This window comes from Marmota marmota, unplaced genomic scaffold (genome assembly GCF_001458135.2).
Source record: "Marmota marmota marmota unplaced genomic scaffold, marMar, whole genome shotgun sequence".
In the NCBI taxonomy this organism is placed as follows: domain Eukaryota; kingdom Metazoa; phylum Chordata; class Mammalia; order Rodentia; family Sciuridae; genus Marmota; species Marmota marmota.
In genome coordinates this window covers 18,146,435-18,174,382 of record NW_026000211.1, presented here as the reverse complement: position 1 = coordinate 18,174,382, position 27,948 = coordinate 18,146,435, and the positions used below count along the sequence as shown (strand labels likewise).

The following is a 27,948-nucleotide window of genomic DNA, read 5'->3' as shown; positions in this document are numbered from 1 at the left end:
CCCACCTCTGCAAAAGACATTAGTAAAATTACAGTACAAATCAAATGCCCCCAATGATTTGTAAAAGACATGACCAATACTGAATATCAGTAGCTTAAAGACCAGAGATTTTTGTGGCTCAAAACTTTCCTACATTCAGAGCTCCATTAGAGAGTAATCCAAACAAAATCAATATAATTGCTTACCAGAAGATTGCCCATATTTTCTAATATGTGCAAAATAAAAAGCATCTATATTAATAGCATTCTTCCTGCTTCAAGCTATTAGGAACACTAGGTAAAACTAATAATCAGTGGTCAGAGGTATGTCATACTGAACATAACAAACTGAAATTTAACCAGGACTAATCTGCCAAGTCTTAGTGGTAACTCTTCCTTTGAGGAAGACCTAAAAGGCTTGTATACTTTAATGATTTTAAGTACTCAAATATAGCTGACTTGGATTTAGTATATTACTGTGAAAATATATTCCTGAAGTAGTAATTTCTTGCAACATCAATTAGAAATTCAAATATCATTTACATTTAAGTCTATACAACACATACACATATGGATATTAATTTTCAGCGAGTGTACAAAGCTTAAATAAAAATAGAAAATACAAAAATTTCAGATGTAGAAAGTGCCATTTCAGCATAAATTTATTTTTGTGTTTACTTTATACAAAAACCTTACAATGCAGACAACCACTACATGATGATCATAACCTTTTGCTTTTGTTTTTTTCTTCTTTAAATACAGATAGTGACAGAGAAGATGGATTAGATGCAGTCAACTTTTTCCTCAGTTGGTTCATTTTTTAGAGAATTATAAACCATGAAACTAAACTGATTAAATGTTGGAAGTTTATTGCAAGCAGCACCTTGGGTCAAAAAAGAGAAAGATGTGTGGTTAAATATAGGATGCATATATTTATAACCAACACAGATATTGCTATTTGCCTGGACACTGGCAATTGTATACATATGTACAACAAAGCTACAAAGAAGTACCTTTCTTAGCACTGAGTAGTTATAAGAGAAAAAAGAAAAAAAAAAAACCCAAAAAACAGGTGGTGGGGAAGCAATCCCCTTGAACTTCAGAAAATCTGCAGATTGTCTGTTCCATACACATGCTGTTGTTTCTTTTTTAATGTTTTCATGTCCCTTTCTTACAAGAAATTATTCAGGAACATCATCCAAAAATTTTATTTCCCTAGCCTCTAGAACATTCCTACGATCCATCCATTAACACCCAACCCCGCCCCCCGCAACATCACTGCTTCTTATTCTTTTCTACTCTGTTAATCTCACAGAAAGAAGAGTTATTTGACAAGGTGCTTTTTGTCTTGGGTTCATCTTCTGCTTAAAAACCCTTGGGGGAGATGTCCCTTCTACTTTCATTATTTCAAATGTAAGGTACTAGTCATTTTAAATTCATCTACAATTATATAATTAGCATTTTCCATCCTATTAAATCCAACTCCGAGCCTTCTATAGTTTATTTCTTAAGAGAATCAATGAAACTGACTTATTTCATACATAAAACCTTCCCTCCCCATAACTCTTACTGACTTTTTGTGTTTTAGTACTTAAAAAAGAATAAGGAATTCCTCAAACAAGTTTTTCAAATACAGACGTGTGGGAAGTAAAAGATCAAAGAAAATAATAAGCAGTCTAACCTAATAAGTCGTATTGATCAATAAGCTGTATATCTTCCCCATCTGAAAATTCACTAATGAGAATCAGCAGTGGTTGATCTTAAAATGCTTTGAAACTGTGATAGGCTCATACGGAAAGTAAATGAAGCAAAAGACATGCCTCAAACACAGTGCAAAAATAATTCTGCAAACTTCTTTGGTTTACAAATTAGTAATACATTTTGTTCTTTTGGAGCTCCCAAAAGATCTAAATGGCTGAAATATTTAAGTAACAATTAGAAAAGAAGAATGGGAAATAATTTATCCCTACCTTTCTAATTAGTAAAAGCATCTGACTAAATTAGTACATCTCAACATGTAGGGATAAGAACTAAGAGCCAAAGAACAGATCATAAATAACTACCGGTAGTCAACAAAAAATGGTTTTAGGTATATTTTAACACTTGTGGGCCTTGAAAGACCATCAATTAACATTTACTCAGAGCCTACTCTACATAGTTCCCTTTTCTACTGACTAGTATATTGTACAATATAGTATTTAAAAGAGTTTGCATAAATCAAAATTCAAATTCAACTTACCATAACTTCCAGTTACATTGGCACATATAACAGCCCCAAAAAATTTTGGAAAATACTTCTGAATTCTTGAAATCACTTTTTGGCAAGCTATGGTTGGATCTTCTCCTCTACTCATATATTCTACAGCTTGGTAGCTGATTTAAACAGAGGGAACTTCAGTATCACAGAACAAATGCAAACTCCAATCAGGTAACTTTAATTAGAAATTTAAAACTAACAAAACTGTCATATTTGATAGAATACATATAATGAGTGGGAGTGGCTAACTCTCACTAAAGCATCAACATTGAAGCAAGGAAATCTTGATATAATGTCATCTATTAAAGTCATCCACCATTAGTTTCAGACTAAGAAATTAGCTTTTTTTCCTGGCTTAGTATTTTTTGACTTTGGCTGAGTTTCTGGCTTGGTAATAATAACCAGAAATCACAGAGAATAGAGGTTACATTTAAAAGAGAAAAGGTGCTACTATTAAAGGAAAAAATAATGTACACGTATGCAACATGAAGTTCTAGTAATTAACTGCACATAGGGACTATGTTTCATACTTTCATCAATTATAATAGCTCCCTGACTTAGTGGACTTACATTTGAATAAATCATAAATATTCTCATCTGTGAAGTAGGGTACTATTCTATTTCATGGAACTATGATTACTTAATTTGAATGATCATTAAATGATAGGCAAAAAGTTTGTATATAAATTTCTCAAAAGCTCTTGTGCACAATCAGATTATGCAATACAAAAACTCATTTTGTATCTTGACAGAGAACATATCCCCTATAAAGATCTCTAAAATTTACAAACGTAAGAAGTCATACCTTGGCAGAAAACGCATCAATATATCACCATTCCCAGTGGCTGCAGCTGCCCCTGCAGTATCATCAGCATATGCCCCAGCTCCAGGTATTGGTGAGTCTCCTATTCGACTTTATGAGCACACAGCATAAGAATTTAGGACAGGAAATCAAGTGTAAAATAAATTATATTATGAGCTGTTTCCAAAATAGAGGATATTTCCACATAACTACTGATTATTGTTTTAAGTAAATTCTTCACAACATAGAGAAAGGACTTTTGTTAGTTTTCCAACTTAGTTTTCACAAACCTACATTAATTAAGAATTTATTAATAGGTTTAATGCAATGCCAATCANAGATTATGCTAAGTGAAGCTAGCCAATCCCTAAAAAATAAATGCCAAATGTCTTCTTTGATATAAGGAGAGTAACTAAGAACAGAGTATGGTCGAAGAGCATGAGAAGAAGATTAACATTAAATAGGGATGAGAGATGGGAGGGAAAGGGAAAGAGAAGGGAAATTGCATGGAAATGGAAGGAGACCCTCAGAGTTATACAAAAGTAGATACAAGAGGAAGTGAGGGGAAAGGGAAAAATAATACAAGGGGGACAAATGAATGTCAGTAGAGGGGGCAGAGAGAGAAGAGGCGAGGGGAGGGGAGGGGAGGGGGGATAGTAGAGGATAGGAAAGGCAGCAGAACACAGCAGACACTAGTATGGCAATATGTAAATCAATGGATGTGTAACTGATGTGATTCTGCAATTTGTATTTGGGGTAAAAATGGGAGCTCATAACCCACTTGAATCAAAGTGTGAAATATGATATATCAAGAATTATGTAATGTTTTGAACAGCCAACAATAAAAAATTAAAAAAAAAAAAAAAGAATTTATTATCAGACATGGAGTATAAAAAAGTTGAACCTATAGAACTGATGAAAATGGTGGTTGCTTGATACCAGGGAGTGAGGGAACTGGAGACATGTTGGTCAAAGGACACAGATTTACATTAGACAGGAGGAATAACTTTATGAGGTCAATTGTATATCATGGTTATTACAATAACAACACCTTTATTACTGTCTATTTGACAATTGCTCAGAGCAGATTTTAAGTTGTAATCACCACAAAAAAAAAAATTTTGTGAGGTAAGTTAAATCACTATGTCTGTGTATGTGTGTATACATATATGAAAACATTATACATATGTCATAAATGCTTTTTACTTGTCAATTTAAAAATTGAAAAAAAAATTGTAATCAGCTTGTTACATGCCAAGCTGACATTCAAAGATTTACAATTACTTTTCTATAATTACCATTCTTTATCATTTGATTTCTGAGTTATTTTAAGAGGCTCAAAATTGATTTTCTTTACCTAACATCTATTCTTGCTTCCTATGCAATATGCCAAACTCTTGACAAAAGCTTTTCCTTGTAATAAATCTTTAATCCTTTTCTACCACTTCAAAATAAAATTTAGACGTCCTTAAACTAACATAAGACTCCTTGAAATATGGTTCCAGTCTTCCTTTGCAGTCTTACCTTCCACCACCTGCCTCTCCACCATGCACTGACAACCTCTTCAGCCAGCAGAAGCCCTGAATCTGAAGTGAGCACTACTTTTACCTGCCAGTGCCTTTGCTGTGAGGATCCCCTTTCCTTTCTGTGACTCAAGGATCAGTTCCTAGCTAGCAACACCTTATTGGCATTACTAACTACTTACTTTAAGCCACCCTAAACTCTAAAGCACTGGCTCTGACTCTTCCTTTGGCACTTAGCAGATCTAATGTGTTTTCTTTCACATTTATCTACATCAGCCATGAGGCTGGCACTCTACTTGGTTGTACTATCCTCCATAGCACCCAGCACATACTGCTTTACATTATATATATTTGAGAGTTCTGTTCTTATGAAAACACTAACCCAGGTATTTTGAATTTTATACCATTTGTAGATGTACCAGCAGCAGTACGTCCAGTTTTATGGATTACAACCATACCTGGAAATAAACAAAAAGTTGTCAGTACCTAAAGTTTACTTCAAATATAACAACATTATTGAGCAGTTGATAACTTCTTGGTCTGAATGTTGGCTCCCCAAAATTCATGTCCACAAAGTGATGAATTTAGGAGGGAGGCTTCCGGGATGTGATTAGGTCATAAAGGCACAGCCCTAACAAATAAGTCTATTACTTTTATTAAAGAGGCCCAGAGAGCTGGCTAGCTCCTTCTACTGCATGAGGACATGAAGAAGACATCACCCATGAGCTATGAAATGGGCCCTCACCAGACACAGGATCTACTCATGCCTAGACCTTGAACTTCTAGCCGCCACAACTGTGAGAATTAATTTCAGTTGTTTGTAAGTCACCAGCCTTTGTACTGTGTTTTCACAGCCTGAATTAGGAAAATAATATAAATATGCTCTCATTAATTTCATGTAGAAGTAAAGAGAAAATTTGTGGATAGTGAAAATTATATCAGTAGTATAATTTATGCACTGTGATGACATGGATTCATACTGTCATTTGATAGACATCCCATATCCTTCCTCTTCAAATTGGTGAATTACTTTCCTTTTTTTTTTCCCCCCAGGGGTAATTCCAAATAAAATCACTAAAATGGACTAGTAGAAAAAAGTCGGTCCTAAAAACTTGGAAAAAATTATTTAAGGCCACTTTAATATAGCAAATGATAGCCAGGCAAAGTGGCATATGCCTATAATCCCAGTAATTTGAGAGGCTGAGGAGGATTGCAAGTTGGAGGCCAGCCTAGAGAAGTTAGTGAGATGCTTTTTTAAAATAAAAAATAAAAAGGCCTGGATATGTGAGTGGTGTAGCTCAGTGGTATACCATCCCTGGGTTCAGTCCCTAGTACCACCAAACAACATAAAGAACTAACTATCAAAGAATTAAAAATCAACACATGAATAGTCATATTTGATTTGGGGAGTCTTGTATAAGCAATTTAACAAATACATTCATGTATACATAAAATCTCTCTTATTTATATACATACCAAAGACAAAAAATGAGAGAGAGGCACTTACTTGCCAAAATCAACTTCTAGTACATGAACAGGGATGAAGAAGGTAATTAACTTTTAATCATGAAAACTGTATAAAAGACAAATTACCAATAGTATCATGACCATAATCATCTTCTGCTTTTTTATAGGTAGGATCATCCTTATTTAAGATACCAGGTGGTTTGTAGGGTCCACAGTATTTTGAAGCATCTGGTATTACATTCTGTAAATAAGATTTAAGTTTTATTTTTAAGAAAGAGTATCTTAGAAATTGACAAGTAGTTATGTACAATCACTTAACACTAGTAAGAAATATATGTTAATGTAAACATAAAGATTAGTTGAGTCTTATGTGAAAATTGATGAATATATAAGTTTACAAAATTCCCATGCTAGTCTCAGAATTACATAATATGGGAGATATATAAAACACATAGAACAGGTCCCTGAATTTTGTCTTTATTTGCTAAAATTCTAAGCACAATACAAGAGTTTTTTTTTTTTTTTAATTAGATATTAATCCAATGGAATAAGGTACAACACAATGGTACTCTTCAGAAATTTTTTCCTGGATAAATAAGAATTCTGAGATTTAAAACCACTGTTTGCAATCCACTTTTTTCTTTCCAAAGCTAGGCTTATGAAATATGCTCTAAGTGTGGTACTCTGGATTCCTTTTAAAATTTTTTTAAAATATATTTTTTTACTTGTTGATGGACCTTTATTTTATTTATTTATATGCAATGCTGAAAATTGAACCCAATACCTTACACATACTAGGCAAACGCTCTACCACTGAGTTGCAAACCCAGCTATCCTTTTGAATCTTAAAGGCACAAAAATATAATCCACATTTATGAATTTAGGTGGTATACATAGATTGGTTTAAAATAAGGACTGGGTGAGGTGATAGACTCCTGTAATCCCAGTGGTACGGGATGCTGACCTAGGAAGATCTCAATTTTGAACCCAGCTTCTGTGAGGCTGTCTCAAAATTTAAAAATACAAAGGGCTAGTTATATACTCAGTGATAGAATACCTGATGGGTTCAATCCCTAGTGGCATAAAAATAAACAAATAAATAAAACAAAACAAGAAACTACTACAGGTTGATGATCCCTTTATCTGACATTCTTGGAACCAGAGATATTTTGGATTTTTGATTGTCTTGGATTTTGGAATATTTACAAGTATACCATGGGGATGGGACTCAAGTCTAAAGCAATTCATTTATATATCATATACAAGTTTGTTTTGTATACAAGTGGTCTGAAGGTGATGCTATACAATATTCTTAGTGCACCTGCATTTTAACTGCAATACATGAGGTGTGTAGAGTATTTCACTTGTGGAACCATGGCAGAGAGTTCTGAATTTCAGATTTCTGGGTTCGGGATGTTCAACCTGTACACATTATACATTAGTATACTAGGTATCTTCCCTATTCTCTTTTATCAACCATCTTTTTCCATGGTTAATCCCAGAGACATCATGGTAATCAGCAATTAGGGAAAAAATAAAAAAGATGAGGCCATAAGATAATCAAAGAAGGAAACTGTATGGAAAAGGCAAACTGATTTGTGCTAAAAATTCCATTAAAGACAAATTATCCCATTAGTAACAAACAAGACACCTAATGGTATAAATCTTTAACTGAAGTGATGGGAAGATGCTGGATATATACTTCATACATATACTTATATATACTTCACACAGATAAGATCTGGAAAATATTTCAGACTTATGTTTCCCAAACTTTGACTTTTTCAGCCTTTATCCAAGGAAATATAAGCAGAAAATCTCTGATGGGGGCAGCTCCAATTCCCAGAATCTTCCTAGTCTGCAAACAACTGCCAGAGACCAGTAGTTCTTCACCCTGGATGTGAACCAGAGCCTGCTAAAGGAGCTCTCATGTCAATGCCCAGAGAGACAACTTAAATCTTCAGCTGTAACATGTAGCCAGGATGCTAAGAAGCATCCTCAGCAATAGGCAGGCAAGAAAGAACTGAAAGGAAATAATTTTAATATTTTCAAGTAATTTATTTTTGAGATTGAATACATATACATACTCTCCAATTATTTGGCTGGCAATTCTGAGCAAGCCAATCCGAATGAAGAGCTTGAGAAGCATTGGTAGATAAATCCTCATTGGTAAACCCCATACTTTCAGCAAACTTGGTGGCTGGAGATTAGGAAGGAAAGTATAAATTAACAAAGTATCATCTTTCGAGCAAAATGTATGTGCTGGAGGCATCCTAGGTCAGCTGCCTCTTATATGCGGTACACAAAGACATCCAGAGGGGAACACAAAGTTTTCTCAAAGAGTTTTCACACATGAACAACTTCAAGGAAATCAATTTCTACATCTTCAACTTCCATATGTCCTACTTAAAGCTGATCTGCTTGAGTTCCCTGGGTTGTGTGTTATGCAGAATCCTTTGCTACCTCACCTTCACCATCTCCCTCCATCTTACCAAAAAAAAAAAAAAAAATGCACACTCTCACTAATATGGACTCTTACTGCTCTGACCAGTTGCAATGATCATGATCAGGGTGTAAAAAGCTTTGTGACAGCAAAGGGACAACTGTATTCAACTGAATGAGTACCATTCTTTTATTTGTCAGGTACCTTGAGATTTTGTACTTACTGCCAAACTGAAGGAAACCTAATGGAGTCACTAGATAAACATATCATTAAAAATAATTTTTGATTATAGTCCACCGTATAATTTCCAGTATACAGTCTGGAAAGTGTTCAAGTAAGTGATGTTGTCATAGCATATTCCTTCTAGTCCTATCTTCTTATGTTAATAATGCTCTCTAGGTTAATGATGCACCCATAAAAATGTAATAATATGGGAAAAAAACTGATGGTGAACACTATTTCAGTCCAGCATTTACTCATCTATAGGTAATAAATTATTATTATTTTTTTAAATCCTATTTTAAAGACAAAGAAAGTAAGGGTTAGAAGTTAAGTTACCTATCCAGTTAAATAGACATTAAGAGCTGGGATTTGAACTGAAGTCTTTTCTCTTTGGATTCTGAGTACTATTTTTCACAGGGATGACTACAGACAAGACTAGAAAGAATTTCAGTATAGTTAAAAAATACCTGACTCTCCTGCCAAAAGTGTGTGTGTTGTATGTTCTAGTACTTTCCGTGCCACACCAATAGCATTTTTAATTCGTCTAAGATCTCCTACTGCTCCTACATTCATGGTAGTGCTGTAAGAAAAAAACGTAGTATATATTAAGATATTTTCATAGGTGCATAAATTTAAAAATATTGCTGTTCTCTAAGCAATAATGTTTTGTAGGATAAATTCCATCATCTTGCACAGAAAAGCAAAAAGCACATTCATGAAGTTCATAGATTTCCACAAGATCAGAATTAAGGAAAAAACGGAAAATCAGTTTACCATATATTCCAACAGAACTAAAATTCTTAAACATAGCTTCTGAAAGAGGCTGCAAGGTTTCTTCTGGTCAGACAAACCACAATATTTGTGGATGTCAGGTGAATGATGGTTTATAAGGTCAGAGGCAAATATTCTCCCTGTTACAGGAGAAGATCTATTTTCATGTATTATTGATATTATTAGGATAAATTATTCACTTTTAAATAATCAAGAGGGGAAATCCTTGTGTTTGAAAATGCCAAGTACAATAAGCTAGTGGTTCTGACCTGTGACAAAACTCATACCTTCTCCCATCTTGCTCTTAGGAGAAATTACAATTGTAAATGTAGCTTAACATGAAGCACAGACACAGAGAAGCAATCTCTCTGAAAGGCATTCTTACCCATCCATGATCATGGCATCCAGCGTGGTTTCCCCAAGTTCATCAGGACTTCCTCCAAAGCCTACGGAGCCATCACACTGCTCTTTCTCACACGTAGCACAGCCATTCTCAATGGCATCGAGGGCAGAACCACCAGATTCTAACACCAGCCATGCTGTTAATTAAACCAAATAATGCTCCTTTATATATATATTTTCCTGATGCCAAATGCAATTTGAGACTTCCTATTTTAATTTTCCCCGTTTTTACACTCAGTTAAACTGAAATGTTAGCAAATTAGTTTATCAAGTGTACAAATCAGTCAGAGACAAAAATTACATCACTATAAAGAATTCAAAGAATTTGGCTACTGCTACAATGTGAAGTTTTTTTTTTTCTTTCAATTTTTAATAGCTATTTTTTCTAAGAAAAGCAGTATCCTCTCCTTTATTTTTAAAGGTACAATTGAAACTACCCAAAGTTAAACTGACAATCTATTAAATCATCACCTCACAAATTTCTTCTGCAAAAATATGCATAATTATTACCTTTCTTTTTTTTTTTTTTTTGAGGTAACACCCATTCCAGGACAGTCTCGATAAAATTCTAAGAAACAGTTACAAGACAGACTTCATATGAATTACTTCATTTAGTCTTCTTAACAGTTTTTGAGGTAGTACTGTGCAATTCCTCATTTTAAAAAAGAGGAAACTGAACCATAGACTTAAGAAATTTTTTTAAGGTCACTCAGCTGGTACCCAGCAGAGCTTGGTTTTAAAAGTAGTTACTTCAGCTATGGTGGCCATACTTTTAGCACTGTGCTGTTCTGTACATTGGGGTAGGGGAGGTCTTCCTTGAACACTTTACCCATAAAAACAGAATTCCTTGAACAGCAGGTACTGTCAATAAGCATTTTAATTAATGTCACTAATGGACCTACAGGCTTGAAAGTACATTCTGAGAAGTTTCCTGTAAGGCAACTTACACAGAATTGTCCCCTGCCCAGATTGCTGGGCTTCTTTGGGTCTCACTGTTGCTATGAATCTCTTTCTCACAACCTGATTCCTTTTTTTCTATGATGCCTATGCCCTCCCTATAACATGGCAGTTTACCTCCTTCAAATTCTGGATCCAATTCTGCCACCAGAAAGTTAATCTATGAGATGGGGTACGAAGGGTATGAAATTACTCCTGCAGTAGTATGTCTTGAAACGAAAGAAACAAACATAATACGATACGAAAATGCCAGGAGATTGGTATATACAGGATAATATCACGGAGCAAAAGATGGGAATCTGATTCCGATTGATTAAGTTTAAGGGCATTAGGGAAGGCTTCCTGGAAGAGGGGATACCATAGCTTTGTGGTTCTCAATCCTCTCTGACTGCCAAGGAAAATTACATAGGGAGGTTTTGTGTTTTTTAAAAAGCAGATAACCTAGTTCCAGCAGTTAAATCAAAATCCCAGGAGGTGGGGCTCAGGCACAATGATTGTTGAGAAGCTCCTTGGATAATTTTAATGTACAGTCAAGCTGGAACCTCCCAATCTAGGTGACAAGGAAAGGATATCAGAGTGTTACCAAAAAAAAGTTATGTGGGAAAAGAATATGCTATCTTTTGGGCAAAAAAGGTTGTCTAGAAATTAAGAATCCAGGGTACTGAAGATACATGGAGGTGGGGGTGAAAAAGGGAAGGTGGAGAGGTAGACCCCGGCAAAACTAGGTATCAGGCAAAAACCAGCGTAAGTGCCACTGGAAGAGTAAAAGCTGAAAAACCCGAAACGTTGGAGGTCAGTAGGACAGTGTAATATATATTAGTGCGGGGTGGGAGTGGGGGGCAATACAAGGAGTGATCCTAAATGACAAGGACTTAAAAACACAGCCTCGGAGGACGATGGAGTAAAGGTCAATTGCAAAAGAGCAACGAAGCGGGCGAAGCAGGCGAAGCAGGAAGGACTGGAAGCCGAGGCTGCGGAAGGCCTGGCCAATCCGGCGCTTGCCTGCCCTGCAGCTGCAATGGGGCCAGCCAGTCGGTCCTCCCCACCCCACCGCGACCTCTTGCAGTGCAGATACCCACCCCCGGCCACCGCCTCGCACCTGCTTCGGTTGCACTCTTAAAAGGCCAAGTGTTGAGGACCAGGGGCAGAGTGTTGAAGCCGCGCACTAGGGTCGGGCCGAGCAGGAGCGGCACGAGAAACACAAACAAATTCGACTTCCGCGCCATAGTTGCGCGCTAAGCAGACAAACGCGAAATAAGTCCAGGGCCAAGCGACCCGCCCAGACCCGTCCGGAGCTCGAGCACTCGTGATCTCCAGGACCCCGCCCACCTGACGGCCACGCCCTCTCCCTCTGGTGCGGGCTGCAGTCCCTCAACTCTCGCGAGACGCGGCCTTCTCAGGGATCGCGTTAGTGGTCGGTAGTAGTGGAGCTGCAGGGTTCCTTCCGACTGAGGTGCTTCGTGTTAAGCGCAGTGAAGAGACATTTACTTTTATTAGTCAAACAAATTGCTGCCTTCCTTGATGTTAAGTATAGATTGAGCTTCATATTGGAAAATTAGTATGAAATCATGCAACTCTGGTTTGTTTGTCCTTAGGAACTTTGGGTAAATGTTTATTGTTTTTGTACTTATTTATCCTCTGAATTAAAAGTGTAAATTGAACTTTGCCTCGTCTAAAATGTAATCTGGAATTCCTCAGGGATCTGAAATGGTTATTGAGTATGGGTGAAGAGTTCTTAAGACCAAATTCATTTTAGATATTTTCTACCCGTACTTTCCCTGCTCAGTCTTCCTACCACAGCTTTCTGTAGGACGTCCTCTCCTTACAAATCCCCGAGCTGGAAGAAAAGGACAATCTGGGGAAATACAAATTGATCCTCTACACAGCCCACTGAAGTGCATCTATGCCTCTAGGCAAGAAGTCTAGCTCCATTCTTTGTTAAAAGTATTTTTACCTGACACCATTAAGTACTAAATAAATGTTTGAACAAAAGGAGGGATGGAGACTTTACATGCATGGTAGAGGCTGTTCATTCTGATATGTAGGTTGCTGCACAGATGTGCAAGCATGGACCCAAAATCCCTTTGGGATTGTGGAATGCTTGCCGGTGTAGCTAAAGGAACAGAAGTCATTTTTAAAGAGCATCTATAAATCTATTCAGACTAGATGGGAGTTGTGAGGCTTACAAAATCTTCAAGGCCCTTATTGCTAGGAAACTGAATACATAACTTAAGCTGCATAAAATAGCCTAGAAGAATTATCCCAAGGCAGGCAACTGCTATTAAAAAGTTAGATGTAATTAAAGGAAATTCCATTTATGGGCTTTTGGAGCAGGAGCAGCCATTTTTGCTGGCATAATGAGCATAGGCTAATACCAGATGAAATGTAAAAGATGGGTGAAATGGTGAAAGAAATCAAAGAAAACATTGTCTTCTGAATTTTCCTTAGCACCTGAGCTGAGAATTGTTTATACAACATAAGAAACTGAGACATACCTTCAGCAACAATAGAAAAATACAATACATTCAAAATTGGTCTCAGTGCCCATTATTCTCTGGTCTGTTAGTATTTCTTAAGGTGTCTGGAGCTGGAACACTTTTAACTCTCTCTGTTCACTCTTCTCCAAAATTCTCTTCCCTTACTTGAATTCAAAATCCTGTTAGAGAAGTTTATCTCATCTATTTGTTGGAGGAAAACAGCTAAATTATATTACAGTGAGAACATCTGGAAAAAAAAATGTCTCAGTATGTCAACTCTCCCATGGACATTGGTGTTTAAAATAATTAATATGCAATCTCAAAGGAATCCACTTTATTTAGTGTCTTTTTTGTGGCTATTAAAATACTTACTCTTTGGGTCCATTTTGCCTAAACTTAGATTTATATCCATATCTAAGTCTTAAACAAATTAAATTAGTTTATTTGAGTTCCTTCTGGAATATTATTTGTTTTTTTAACTAACATTTGGAGAATAGTTTAGGTTTTAAACTTGGTGTTCTCATGTTTCTCTCAGGTTTTCTTCTTTTTTGGTGGGGGGGGGTACCAGGGATTGAACTCAGGGGCAATTGACCATTGAGGCACATCCCAGCCCTATTTTGTATTTTATTTAGAGACAGGATCTCACTAAGTTGCTTAGTTGCTTTTTGCTGAGGCTGGCTGGCTTTCAACTTTCAATCCTCCTGCCTCAGTCTCCTGAGCTACTGGAATTAAAGGCATGCGCCACGGACACCTGGCTACTCTCAGGTTTTCATTTCAGCCCTGAGGTATCTGTATCTTTTTGCTTTATTTTGAGGTAAATCCAAATGAAAAGGGACATCTGTTAACAATTAGGTAGTTGACTTAAAAAAAAAAAAATCCACAGTTTTTCGAGCATGTACTCCAATTTTTTACCCATTAAAATCATTAATTATATGTAACAGCAGTGACATGTAGTATTGCTGATAAATCAAAAAATAGATATAAAAATCTTTTATTTAAAATGCATTCTAAAATGCATTGTACAATTTTGTTTGGAAAAACATCTATATTCCTCAATGGAACTTACTTGTAACTAACAAAACTTTAGGATATTTTCAAGACCTTTGTTTTAAAACTCAGAGTAACTACACATAAGCTGTGATTAAGTTAGTAATTTTCCTGAGCCACACTTTCTTCATCTGTAAAATGGAGATAATAATAATGTTTTTTTTTCTTATTTTACAAAATCTCATGAATGAGTCTCATGATGTTAGAGTACTAATTAAATAATATTTTGTTGCTTTAATTGACATTCACCAAATATTCATAAATTGGTATCAGAAATAAGCAAAGCAGAAAAAAATTGATTTGAAATACAGAAATTTCCACAGAAATAATAATTAATTTGATACCTAAATGCATTTTAAAGCAAACATGTATAATTTTTTTACTGTATTCAATGGGAGTTAAAAATAATGTATTTAGTCTAATTTGAGCAGTCTAAAATTTAATTGAAATGTTTATAAAGCTGGTGCATGGGAGGGCTGTGAGATTTCTGAATGTCTTAAAAACAGCATCCTCCAGTACTACCAAAGAAAATGTCTCAAATGGAACTTTAAATGTTACAAATATAGCTATCCTGCGTGTGTGTGTGTGTGTGTGTGTGTGTGTGTGTGTGTGTGTGGAAGATTGAGGGGGGTTAGTTTTGGGCAGCTCCAGGCTCCCCTCCTTTTCCTCTAAACTTCATGGCTTTCAATTTATCAGTCTCACAAGGATGAATAGCATTTGAAGCTGTGGTTCCACAGAGGATTTAACGCTGTAGTTGCAGGGAGTCTAGGTATTTCAAATCTGAGGCTTAAAAAACTAAGCCATCCCCTCCGGCTTTTGCACTGATGCTGTGAAATCCATTTGAGAAACATGCCCATGTTTCGCTACTTGTTCAAAGCTGTAAGCGTGACTTGGCATTGAAATAATAATTTCTTTTTCAAACCTCCCCACTGAACTATTACCTGGGTTATATAAATACAGTCTGTTTATTTGATTGGCATTTGCTCTTGTCATTTTCACAAACTCTTAAGTAATGATTTTTGCTGATGTTAGAGCACTGTGGTACTGTGTTTCTAATTTAAATCCATTTTTATATTAATCCAGGAACACTTGATGTTACTACCTGATTGTACATGCTGGATGTAATTAGAGTCATTATACAGAAGTAAGTGTCATCTTATTATTCTCTAAATGAGAAAAGAAGTATTCTTCCTTTCTGAGATAATTTTTCTGGGTCATGCCCCCCAAACCATTGTTAAAGTAGTAGCAAATTCAAATCACAAACTTTCTTTTGACTTTTTAACCTTTAAAAGTCATCTGAGTGATTTATAAAGACCAAGATTGTCTACTGGAATATTGTTGGCCTGTTAAGTAATTTTGCTTCTCAAACTAAGTTATGTGCAGCATATTTTCAATTTGTAACTGTAATATTATGCCACTACTATAATAAAGGTGTAATGAGGCTACAGTAGATCATTTTACATAGTGGACTCTGCTTTTTATGACAGTTGTTTATAAGGTTATGATGTCTTCATAAATGTGATCCATTACTATAGTAAAGGCCTAGGGCAACACAACAGACCTCATGATGTCTTTGTACCACTTAAAAAATCACTTTGAAATTGTTAACTAGTGTCAAAGATGTTTCTAATAAAGAAATTCAACCATAAAAGCAAAATTCCAAGTAACAGTCACTTAATAATGAGTATTTCGTTTATTTAAAATTATATACATTTGTTGATTATGATTTAATGGGAAAATATTCTAATAATGATTATATATATATCTTGAATGTAACAATGCAAATTGTTTGTTCTTTATCAATGGTTCATACAAACATTTGAAAGAAATGATTATTTTACTTAGTGTTTTTCATTTTCGCTTTTAGAAATACCTATATGTTCTTCAAATACCCCTAAGTAATCTAGTTCTTATTGGAAAATAACCAAACTTTTAATATTTTGGTAGGTAATTGGTGAAAAATCTTGGTATTGTATGCATTATTGTATAACTTACTTTTAAATTTAATATGCCTTTAAATTCTTGTCATTAAGAGACCTGTCATTAAAATGTATGCTTTTAAAATTTTTGTAAAATACAAACATAGAAAGGAGTATTAAGTAAATATATAGACTAAAGAATTTTATAGAAAATGAACACCCACATAATCACCACTATGTCAATAAATAGAGAACTGTCAGCACTTTCCCAAATTTCCTAATTGTCCCTACAACATATTGTTTGAAATGTTTTTATTTTATAAGAGCAATTTTTGGTTCACAGAAAGATTGAGCAGAAGGTACAAAGATTTCCTATATGCCCCTACCCCTATATATAACAGCCTGCCTCATTATCAATATCCCCCATGAGGGGTGGGATACATTTTTACAACTGATGGACCTATATTGACACTGGAAGTCCACAGTTTACATTAAAGTTCATGCTTGTTAATGTATATTTGGTGGGTGTGACAAATGTACAACAGCATGGGTCTCATCATTATTGTTCTGTACAGAGTATTTTTACTGCTTTAAGAATTCTCTGCCTTCTGCCTCTTTATCCCTTCCCCTCCCAATGCATGGCAACTACTGACCTTTTTACTGTCTCCATAGTTTTGTCCTTTCCAGAACATCATTTTGTTAGAATCTTATAGTTCTATAGGCTTTTTATATTGGCTTGTTTTACTTGGTAATATGTGTTTGTTTTCTCTATGTCTTTTCATGGCTTGATAGCTCATTTCTTTTTAGTGCTGAAAAATAATATTACATTGTTTGAATGTACTATGGTTTATGTATCCCTTCACCTACTGAAGGACGTCTTGGCTGCTTTCAAGTCTTGGCAATTATGAATAAAGCTGCTATGTGCAAGTACAACATAATGGTTGTATAAAATTCATTTATGACTTCACAAAAACTTAATCATTGATTTCTGTTGCCTTTTAAATTTTCAGTCCTTGTATATAAGTAATTTTTCAGAATTCATTTGTCAGATATTATATCAAGTAATATATATTGTATATGAATTTGTGTATATAGGAATAAATTTAAATATATATAAATTCAGGATTCGTACAGGGCTCAGATGGATGAGCAGAGTTAGCTCAGTCTGTTACTAACAGATTTCTGAAGGGTCTGGTTAGAGATTAAGAACATCTCAAAATTCAGGGCAAATTCAGGAAGTTAGGTGGTTTGACAGAATGGTATCACATGACCTTGGATTCTGAGGAAGGAGCATTTCAATGGTCCTACCAACTTTTTAAATTTTCTGCTGGGTGCAGAATTGACTGGGCAGAGGGAAGAAGAAGAAGAACTTAGAGGTGGCTTAAAACAATAGGGATTTACTTTTTTGCAACTAACAAGGTGTAGAAAGCTGCTGGTGTTGCTTCAATAGGTCTAAAATGTCAGAACTTATTTGTTGTCTTCTTGTTATGAGACAGCTCCTGTTTCTCCAGACACATATCCACAGTCAAGCCAGGATAAGGGAGAAAGACCTGGTATCAGCCACATTTTTCACTCTGTATTAGGAAAGCAAATGCATTCCTGAACACTCCCAGAAGAATACTACTGTATTCTCCTTGGTCAGAAAGATGTCATTTGGCTTTTTCAGTAAAGCCTATAATACTCAAAACTTTTTACTTTAAATTTGTGTTTTGTTTTGTTTTAGTTTGAAGGGTCTGGACTTCATTTCTAGGTCAGTGTAGTATATACTTGGAACACACATATGGAAACAGGAGCTTGGATACTTGTGTGACCTTGAAAATTTAAGATGTATATAAATTTCTAGAAACTTTTCAATGGACTTTGGACTTCATCACAGTGTAAATTTGGAGTATTAACTAATCTTATTTAGGTCACAAGAATGAAAGAAACTCCTTTTAACATAAGAATTGTGATTGTGCTGTTTAGCAGGAGATTGAAAGGAAAATGGTAGTTCTCCCTCTAGGATAAAAAGATGGTTGTTTTGGGGAATAAGAGATGAAAGGAAAAATGAAGGAATTAGTGTCTGATAATGTTGATCTTCTCTAGAGTAGTAAAAATCACTTGCCAAGATTATAGCAGGTTTGGAATAGAATCAGTGACTAGAAATTGGTGAGGGATTTCAGAAGATTTATTATGGAAAATCTTGTCCATAGGCAATAAGTGAACAAAAAGACTGCAGAGCAGAAATGAAGATGCATTTGAAATCTAGTAGCCTGTTATGCCTGAATCCTAATTAAGCACAGCCTTTTGCCTTTCCCCAGTATCATTTTAAAGTACCTAAATTATAACATAAAAAGTGAAAATTATCCCCTGCTGGGAAGTGAGGGTAGATGATGGGAAATATATTGGCATTGTTGGTAATAGTGTTTTAGTCAGCTTTTTCACTGCTGTGAACAAAGACCTGAGAAGAAATATTGGTGGAAGAAAAGTTTATTTTGGGGTTCATGGTTTCAGGGTTCTCAGTCTGTAGATGGCAGTTTCCATTGCTCTAGGCTGGAAGTGAGGCAGAAGAACATCAGGCAGAAAGGTGTGGTGGAGGAAAGCACTCAGGACATGACAATTGGGAAACAAAAAGGGAGTTTTTCACCGGGGACAAACTGTGTACACCAAAGGCAAGCTCCGAAAGATCCCCCTCCTCTAGCCACACCCTACCTGCCTACAGTTACCACCCAGTTAATCTCTATGAGTAGATTAACACACCGATTAGAATAAGGCTCTCAACCCAATTATTTACCTCTGAATGTTTCAGTATTGTCTCACTCATGAGTTTTTTGGGGGACACCTTGTATATAAACTACAACAAATGGCAAAGTCCAGAATATAGAGTTGGAAAATAAGGAGGATATAATAAATGATAATGACCCCTTTCATAAATTGCTGACTGTTGTATTATAAGCTTCAATGGCAGGACCAATCCTCAAATTGAGGAGGGAAATTTTACAACCTAGGGTAAATTTACCCTGAGAAACTTCAATAATTGTTGGCTTTTTTCCTTTTTTTAACCTTTTTCCCCCTTCCTCTCTGCTTCTCTGTTTGCCTTCCCTCCTTCCTTCTATCCTTTCTCCTTTCCTTTCTTATTTTTTCTCACTTTCTTATTTTCAAAGAATAAATTGGTTGCCTAATTTGTATCAGGAATGTTTTTACATTATGTATAGAGGTAAATAAAACAGACAAAATTCCTACTTGAATGTAACTCACCCAAACTACTAGACAGATACATAGTGTGTCAAAGAGTCATGGAGGCCATGAAGGAATATAAAGTAGTGTCATGAGATTTCTTTGGGGATACTCATGTGGAGTGAGGAAAAGTGGTTTTAAAGATGAACGCATAAGACTTGGCAATGATTTGCATATGTGGTGTAAAAAAGAGAGTTAAGTGTGGCACCAAGGTTTAGGAGCTAGTTATATTAGACAGTGTGACTAGACATAATTTAGGATGATACATGGACTATTGAATTAAATTTTGGCTTCAAATACAAACTGACTTTGCAGTTGACTTTATTAATGTGTGTTCTCTGACCCATTTCTGACCCTTATGAGTGTAAAATTTATGTTGCTCAATGTGGTCTCACATGGATACATGCAGAAATGATTATTAGTGTTGAGGGAATAGGTTCATGAAAATAGAATCCCAACTCTCCTGCTCTACTGCTTGATGGATTCCTCCAAAGAGGAAAGCCATATTCCTGTTGGAACAAACATGAATAATTCAGCTAGAGTAAGAAAACAAATAACTAACTAGTATTAATGAAGACATTTTTCTCAACTTCTTATATTTCCTTTCATATTAAGAGTCTTTGTTGAATTCTGGGTTTTTCTACTTCTTGACCCGGAGTGGCTTCTTTGATTGATAGATTTGGAAAGACTGAACTGGACATGCCAGGCTCAATTGTGCCCTTTTTTCTCTTGAGCCTGAGCTACTCACAGAGAATAGAGTAGGTTCTTTGCTTCTGCTTTGTCACTGCTTGGCTGGGTAAGTTGTCCAAATCTAGGGTTTAATACTCAGAAGTCTGTTTGGCTCTCAAAGTAAGGGACAGCCCATGATTTAGCCTTTATTAATTATGAAAGTAACTGTCAGACTTATGTATGTTACTCCTAAATTTTATATTTAATTTTACTCAGAAACCTGGTGAGGAAAAACACCACTGTGGAGTCCCCTGGAGGACCAAATAGCAGTTTTCGTCACATCACTTTTTTCCGTTTCAAATATTTACAGAACATACTCACACATGTGATTTCATCTGATTTCCATTTTACATGTGAACAAATTGAAGTTTATAGAAGTTAGAAGTCATGACCAAACTCAAATTACTAAAAGTAGCAGTGAGATACTATGTACAAGTGTTCTTAACTCAAGATACAAAGTTTTTCCTTTTATCTGTGATTGCTTTGGATATATATTGAGAACAAATTTTCTTGTGCCACTTGGGTAGTGTATACATTAATCAAAATCTGAGCAGCCATATAGGAAACCTCTGTCAAAGTGTAAAATAGAAAATTTGGCACTCTATATTTTATTAAGGCCTTGTACATTTATTCATCCATCTCACATTTGAAATATGTCAATTTTTCATTCATGTCTCAAATGTATTTAAATATATTTTCCTTGAGACTTGCCCTTCATGAAGTTTTTTAAAGTGCTGAATTTTGGTGTTAATTTTGTTATGTTTGTTGATCTGGTAATATTTGTGATTTAACTATGAAATGAATAATAACATCCCAACACAGTGGAAGAATTTCTATAGTGGCTTTTAATTCCTCCATCTTGGCAGCATGCAATATCTATTAATTATCACAAAATTTTAAAAGTCTCCTGCTTCAGAATGGCAACTATGTTGTGCTTATTTTATGTGAAAGAAAAATCGAACATGGTGAGTACCCAGGAGAGTCATTGTGGACAGATAGTACTACAATATGAATGGCACTGGAATGTTTCCATGTGGCAGTAAACTCTTATCTCCAGCCAAGACCCATCAACACAAATAGAAGGAATGTGAATTAGCCACTGAGGCTGTGCATTTACTATTAAGAGCAACTGTGCAATCTAGTTTCCAAGACCCATGCTACCCAAACACATTTTTCTGAATTATATAATGTTATCATTTAAATATTGTCATTCAAATGTGAAGACCAGCTGTGCATATCAGGACACAGCTGTCGGGTTGAGGTGCAGATAAGCCATCTGGTGCTTGGTTCTGGGTGGTTAAATTCCAGCCGGGGATTTAACTTCATATCCAGCTGTGATAAAGTAAATTGAAGGCTGCATATTATTCCTCAGAAATCACTCCTTTGGGATATTTCACAGAAATAAATTTTAACCAGAGGTGTCATTGATTGGTTTTACACTTTCAATTATAGCATTTGCCAAAATAAAACCAAACAGAAACTGTTCAGTCATTTCATTTTCTTCGTATGAAATAAAACAAAATAGTTAAAGAGAATGAAGCTTTTCAGTTTTTCTCAAATGATATGTGTACAGGGACAATCTTCAGTAGATTTGGCTGGCTTCACTCATCTTTCAGAATGATGAAAAGAGAAATCAGGTGATCCATAATGGTAAGAGCAAAGGTAATAATTAGCCTGGTTTCCACAATCATTATGTTGGTAGGTTTGTGAAATATGAGAAGGTAAGGAAATTTTCACAATAGTTCTCTGTGCTTAGACACACCCCTTTCTCAATTTGAAATAGTTTCAAATGAAGGATCTTAAAATGCTGCCTTGACTTTTTTGCATGTGTAACTAATTGTGGAATCCTAAGAAAGAAAATGACTTTGAAAAGTTAGTCTGTTTTAGTCTTCAAGTAGTTATTTTATATAATTAACTATATTATGGAATTCATCTTTATTGAACATTTTCAAAGAAGCAGACCTTTACTATAACTTATTGCAATACTTTAGTTAGTGAATGTTCCATACATACTGTTATCTAAAGCAAATAGCACTAAGATATGTCAATTAATGAGTGGGAATTATTAGGTATATTAGTTTGGTTACTCATAAATTATTATCGTTATTTTCAGTTTATTCACCTTTATAGGTGTATAATTATACTTGGTATCTATAGCTATCTATATATTTTTATGGAAGGTATATGTCATGTGTATATGTATAAGTGTACAAATATTAAGTATGTAACTTGGCAAATTTTTATGTATAAAATTAATAACACCTAGAATTCCATATGCAACATTTCCAATAGCTCTCCTTAGTCAATTTCTATCCCTTTCCAAATACAAGCTCTAGCAGAGTATTCCTGAACTTTATATAAATGAAACCATATTGTTTACATTCTTTTGTGTCTGGCTTCTTTTTTTCAAAACCATATATTTTAGATTCATTTGCATCATTGTATGTTGCCATAGTTCTTTTTCATTCTTGTGTAACACGTTGCTCCACAATTTATTTTTCCATCATAGTATTGATTGATTTCACTGTTTCCTGTTTGGGACACCTTGCTACTAACATGCATGTATCAGTTTTTGATAGATTTTGGCACTCATTTCTGTAGTATGTAAATTCACAACCCATTGCTTATAAACAAGGTATGCCAAGTCAGGTACCTTTGTACATTTCACTGATCTGCGTATACAAAGGGAGATTAACATTACAAAATCACATGCATAGAGCCTCTGTTCAGGAAGTGCTTCATTGCTCACTCCATGCATCACTCTATCTCCACAATAAAAGCCTCTGTCCTGCCAAGAAAGCAAAATAAAGTTGAAGTGATATCCAGTAAGATTTAAGCATGAAGGTCTAACAGGACTATGCCATAGGCAGAAATCATAAAAAATAGTAATTTTACCATAAGCCTGCTCTCTCAAATTCTCTGCTCCAGAAAACAATACAAATGGTTCAGAATTTCTCTGTCATTACCTGCAGCGATTTCCAACCCATCCTACAAAAAACAGAAGGAGCCTGAAAAACTTTGTCAGACAGCCTACTGATCACCAAGAGAGAAATGTCTGCTTAGCTCTGGGTGTCGTGACCTCTCCCATCAGGCAGAGGAAGGGAAAGAAGTGTGAATTATGTTTACAAGTTCTTAGAAAATGAATTTGATGAGAACTAATGAGGTAGAAGGATTTTTTTGTCTGCTTTCTGTCTCAAAACTGATCTAATTCCAAATTTAGAAGACCCTGAAATCTAACTCTACTGAGTGGCATCACTCTCCAACCAATTGCTTAGAATAAAAACCTGGAAGTCATCCTTGATTTTTTTTTTTCCCCCTCAGACCTATCTTTGATTCATCAGGAAGTGCTCTTGGGTCTTTGTAAAACATTTTTAATACAACTTCTTCTCACCATCTACTCTGTTGCTTCTCATGTTCATACCATCATAATTTCTACCATCTGGGAATTTTAAATATATGGAGTTAGCTGGACATAATGGAATTTTGAAGCTTCCCAGAGATTTCTCCTAGGTAGCCAAGACTGAGAATTCTTTTCCTAGAATCCCTTCTACTACAATTCCTTCTCTCTTCACTTCAGCTCTAGTTGTCTTCTGCTGTTTTTCAAACTCATTTATGTCCCCAAAGCATGGCTCACTCTTCTCCCAGAACTTTACATGACCTATTCTTATACACATTCTATTATTGTTCAAATATTATGTTTTCAAGATATTTTCCCTGATTAACTTACCTAATCCCTCTATTTCTTTACTGTGTATAATTTTAGCACTTACATGAAATTACATTACTTGCTTCTTTACCTGTTAATGTTCTTCCTCACAAGAACGTAAGCTTCATGAAGAAGACACATTATCTGTCTCATTCGATAATATGTCTTCAGCGTGGAATATAGTATGCCTGGAGCTAATTTTCCAATATTTTTGAATGAATAAATGAGGATTAATCAAGATTCTGGGACTGCAACTTGCTATACTAGGTAATTTTAGCTTGTGGCATTCTTTATTTGTAAGGCTTTTGTTGCTGTTCTCTCAGCAACAGCAGACTTTTCTTCTTTTTTAGTTTTATTTGCTTAGTTTTGTTTTTAAGTTTCTTCTCAAGATACTGAAAGTACTATGTCTGACTGGACTGGCTTCTGGTTGAAATTTGAAGTGAGTTGGCTGGCCACGGGTTAGGATTCTTTGTTATATTCCTCTCTATTGAAGAAGCAGAATCCATTGTTTCTCTTAGGAGCAAGGTACAAATGGGGAATCCTTGTGATTTGCTGAAGTCCAGTCACCTTTTTCTCTCCTTATTCATGCGTCCTCTAATCCCCTTTTGATATCACAGCATTACCCTTCTTTCCTGATCCACTGGGATGCATCTATAGTTAGGAGACATAAGCAGTAGGCTTGGAGTTCTGATCACTCACAAAGAAGTTCAAGATGGCTGTAATCTTGCTCAAGGAATCGGCACAAATCTTTCTCCTACATGAGAGAATCCAGGAATCTAAATACAGATTACACTTTGGCATCCAGGTTGTGGGCATATAGTGGTCAGGAGAGTCTGAGCGATAAGTCTTCATGATTAAAGATTGATTTCTATCGGACAGAAAATCTAATCATATTCAAGATATAGGATGTTTCAACATGCTAAGATTCAATCTTATTATTATAAATTTGGAAATTCTTTATTTTACTGATAAAAAAAATATGAGAGATTAAGTTATTGCTTTGGAATCATACAGTTTATCTGAGAAGAGCTGGGTTTGGACTCGTCAATTGACCACAAGAACTCTGTACTGTATTTTACAATGCTACTTTTCTTTTTCTTTCTTTCTTTTTTTTTTTTTAAGAGAGAGAGAGAGAGAGAAGAGAAGAGAGAGAATTTTTTAATATTTATATTTTAGTTTTCGGTGGACACAACATCTTTATTTTATTTTATGTGGTGCTGAGGATCGAACCCAGCGCCCCGCACATGCCAGGCGAGTGAGCTACCGCTTGAGCCACATCCCCAGCCCCACAATGCTACTTTTCTAAAACTAAGAAAATACATACTGAGAGTGAGGGAGCTGAGACAAACTTGGGAGAAACTCTGACACTATGCTGTAGAAAGAATAAAAGGCAGAATGAGAGAAATTTTACTTTTAGGTTGGTGAATAGAAATCAATCTGGTCATCTTAACACAACAGGATTTACCATGGAGAATATAGTTTTAATAAGTACATACATGTGATTATTATGACTTGAGTGGGAAAACTACTTTTTGTTAAAAATTGAAAATGGTGAGAACAAAATCAAAGATATCCTCAGTGTACATGGCTCAATCCTTTTTTGATTAGAATGAATTTAAAACACAAAATGTGATTTCTGTAACATTAAACAATGGGAAATAGGAAAATAATTGAGACAGAAAAAAAATAACAAAACCCCTCGTAGGCCATGTATAGCAACTCAACATTAAATGTGTTTAGTAAAAAGCCCTTATGACCATTTCTGCATATAGAAGAGGTCAGCAAGTACTAGTTATTAATATCACTATCCTGCATTTATCCAGGAGAAAACATAGACCACATATATCAGGTGGAATTTCTAACTAACAAAACTTTTGTTGTAAGCTTCAGGTAGTTCACTATTTTCACTTTTCTGTTGTCAAAGTGAGTGGCAAGGCAGCTGGCTCTGGAGAGTACCAGACAAGATATTCAGTGAGTGAATTCCAAACATGTCTGTGTAGAATTGTTAGGATGGGCATGCCTGCCTCAACAAATTCTATTTTTGTTTTTTCTCCATTAGATGTGTTCTTAAATTAAAAAAGTAATATACTCTTTCTAGCAAATCAAACAATAGAGATGTATTAAACGTTCAGAAATGCACCGAACCCAATTTCTCTATTTCTATTAACAATTGTTAATGACTTTGTGTCAATCAACAGATTTTTAATTCTGATAAAATTTGTATATTTTGAAGAAAATTACAAAATAGAAAGCAGGAATAGTATGCTTTCAAAGGAGAAATACAGAGCTGGCTGGTAAGCTTAAATCCTTTATGGGTGTATGAATGAAAGGAATGAATTATCTTGTTAATATTTTGTTACTTAATTCTAAAACTAAATTATCATTGGTATTATTCTGAAGAATAAAAGAATGTTGGCTAAGCAAGACTGTGAGCTTCTTAAGGATTAGTATTATTAAGCAACCCAACAAAGAACCTCAGACATGATGGACATTTTCTAAATATTTATTAACATAGAAAAAAAAGAACATTTAAATTATTTGAAGTGCCAGGCTTTGTTTTCATAACATTAACACAGTTCTCACTTTACTTATATAATAAGTATTATTTTCCCTCACTATAATAATTAAAATAAGATATAAAATATAATTTCAGTTTATTAATTTTTTGTGTATTTTTATTTAATTTAATTTATGTATTTTTATTTAATTAGTACTATTGCACCATTTCAGAAAAATTCTGTATTTAAGAGTTTAGAATATTTCCTTAAGTTTTATTGTATGGTTGAATACTTTAAAAATTTATGTTGCATGTATTCAATATTCCATTTGTACACTATGTTAAATAGAATATTTATTAGTTTATAGGCTCTCAGCACCACTTATATCAATGTTTCTGTAAGAAAACAAATTCCAAAGTCCAAATAAAACTGTTTAGAATTCTAAACATGTTTATAACTTAGGGACTGCCAATAATGTTTCATTTGGGGGTTTTATTCCATTGTATCAGACATACATAGAATATACATTAATGGCACAGAAAGAAAAGGAGACATCTGCTTTTAGGTAAGTCTGAAAAATAACTAAACAATCCCGTGCAGATGGCTACCTGTTTGTTTCCTGATGATCCCAAGGGAGAGCTTTGCTGCACTAGTTCTCCGACACTGGATTTAATCCAAACTAATCTAGCCCAAGCTGTGCTAATAAATCTGTGTTACAGCTGGGTTTCTCCTTGCTCTTTCTTTCCTCTGTGAGAACTTTCTCCTTCTTAATCAGCTAACTGTAGTGCAATTCATCAAGAAGTGAATACCTACCTTTCCTAGGAAAGGTAGCAGAATACAACAGTTACTAATAGGGCATTATATAAAAATGTGGATGTGTAACTGATGTGATTCTGCAATCTGTATTTGGGTTAAAAATGGGAGTTCATAACCCACTTGAATCTAATGTATGAAATATGATATGTCAAGAGCTTTTTTTTGTAATGTTTTGAACAACCAATAAAAAAAAAAGAAGTGAATACCTGTAAATAAGGTGCTAGTATATAGTTAGCTGTGGTATCCATCTTCTCAATGAGAAGCATATGATTTAACTTAAATAATGACCAAATCCACAGCTCAACCAATTAATTTTTAATGAGAGTCTTGCATATTTTTATTTTATTTTGTGTAAGGAATATTATCCTTGTGCATCATTAACTTTAGGAAGAGAAAATGGGAAGAGTGAGTTCTACAATTTATAAGGTTAATTGAAGTTTTAGGTTATGTGGTTAAGCGGATTTAAGTCAATTTGGTGACAGTGAAACATGTTTTAGAAGTGTATTAATAATGATTATGAGGAGAAGATATTTTCCTCTGGATGTTTTTAATTTTATTAAAGATAGCAATTACTCAAAAAACTTTATTTCCATTTGGATATAGTTTCATTGGTATAATTTTGAAAGATAACTTAGGACTCAAAAAGATTGGATCTTCTTTTCTTTCTAGAAGTGAAATGGGAAATAATAAGATCAAATGGATCTCAATATGAAAGATA

General features: G+C 34.9%; 1 protein-coding gene across 1 annotated transcript; it reads right to left on the bottom strand.

The window, feature by feature from the left end:
- Positions 1-606: 606 nt before the first annotated feature.
- Aga (aspartylglucosaminidase) lies at positions 607-12,132 on the bottom strand. The gene is made up of 9 exons (XM_015486192.2): positions 11,922-12,132; positions 9,849-10,002; positions 9,160-9,272; positions 8,115-8,227; positions 6,154-6,268; positions 4,943-5,018; positions 3,041-3,148; positions 2,218-2,351; positions 607-861 (listed from the first exon to the last, which is right to left on the bottom strand). Exons 1-9 carry the CDS (start codon positions 12,046-12,048, stop codon positions 761-763), a joined length of 1,041 nt encoding a protein of 346 aa, XP_015341678.1. The 5' UTR covers positions 12,049-12,132; the 3' UTR covers positions 607-760.
- Between the last annotated feature and the right edge of the window lie 15,816 nt (positions 12,133-27,948).

What these genes read in the sequence shown, in the direction of transcription:
- Aga (XM_015486192.2), bottom strand. Translation starts at nt 12,048, where the DNA reads ATGGCGCGGAAGTCGAATTTGTTTGTGTTTCTCGTGCCGCTCCTGCTC. An exon ending in TAAGAGTGCAACCGAAGCAG is followed by an intron (nt 10,003 to 11,921) that starts GTGCGAGGCGGT and finishes TTTAATTAACAG; the next exon opens with CATGGCTGGTGTTAGAATCT. An exon ending in TTATGGTCATGATACTATTG is followed by an intron (nt 5,019 to 6,153) that starts GTAATTTGTCTT and finishes GTTTATTTCCAG; the next exon opens with GTATGGTTGTAATCCATAAA.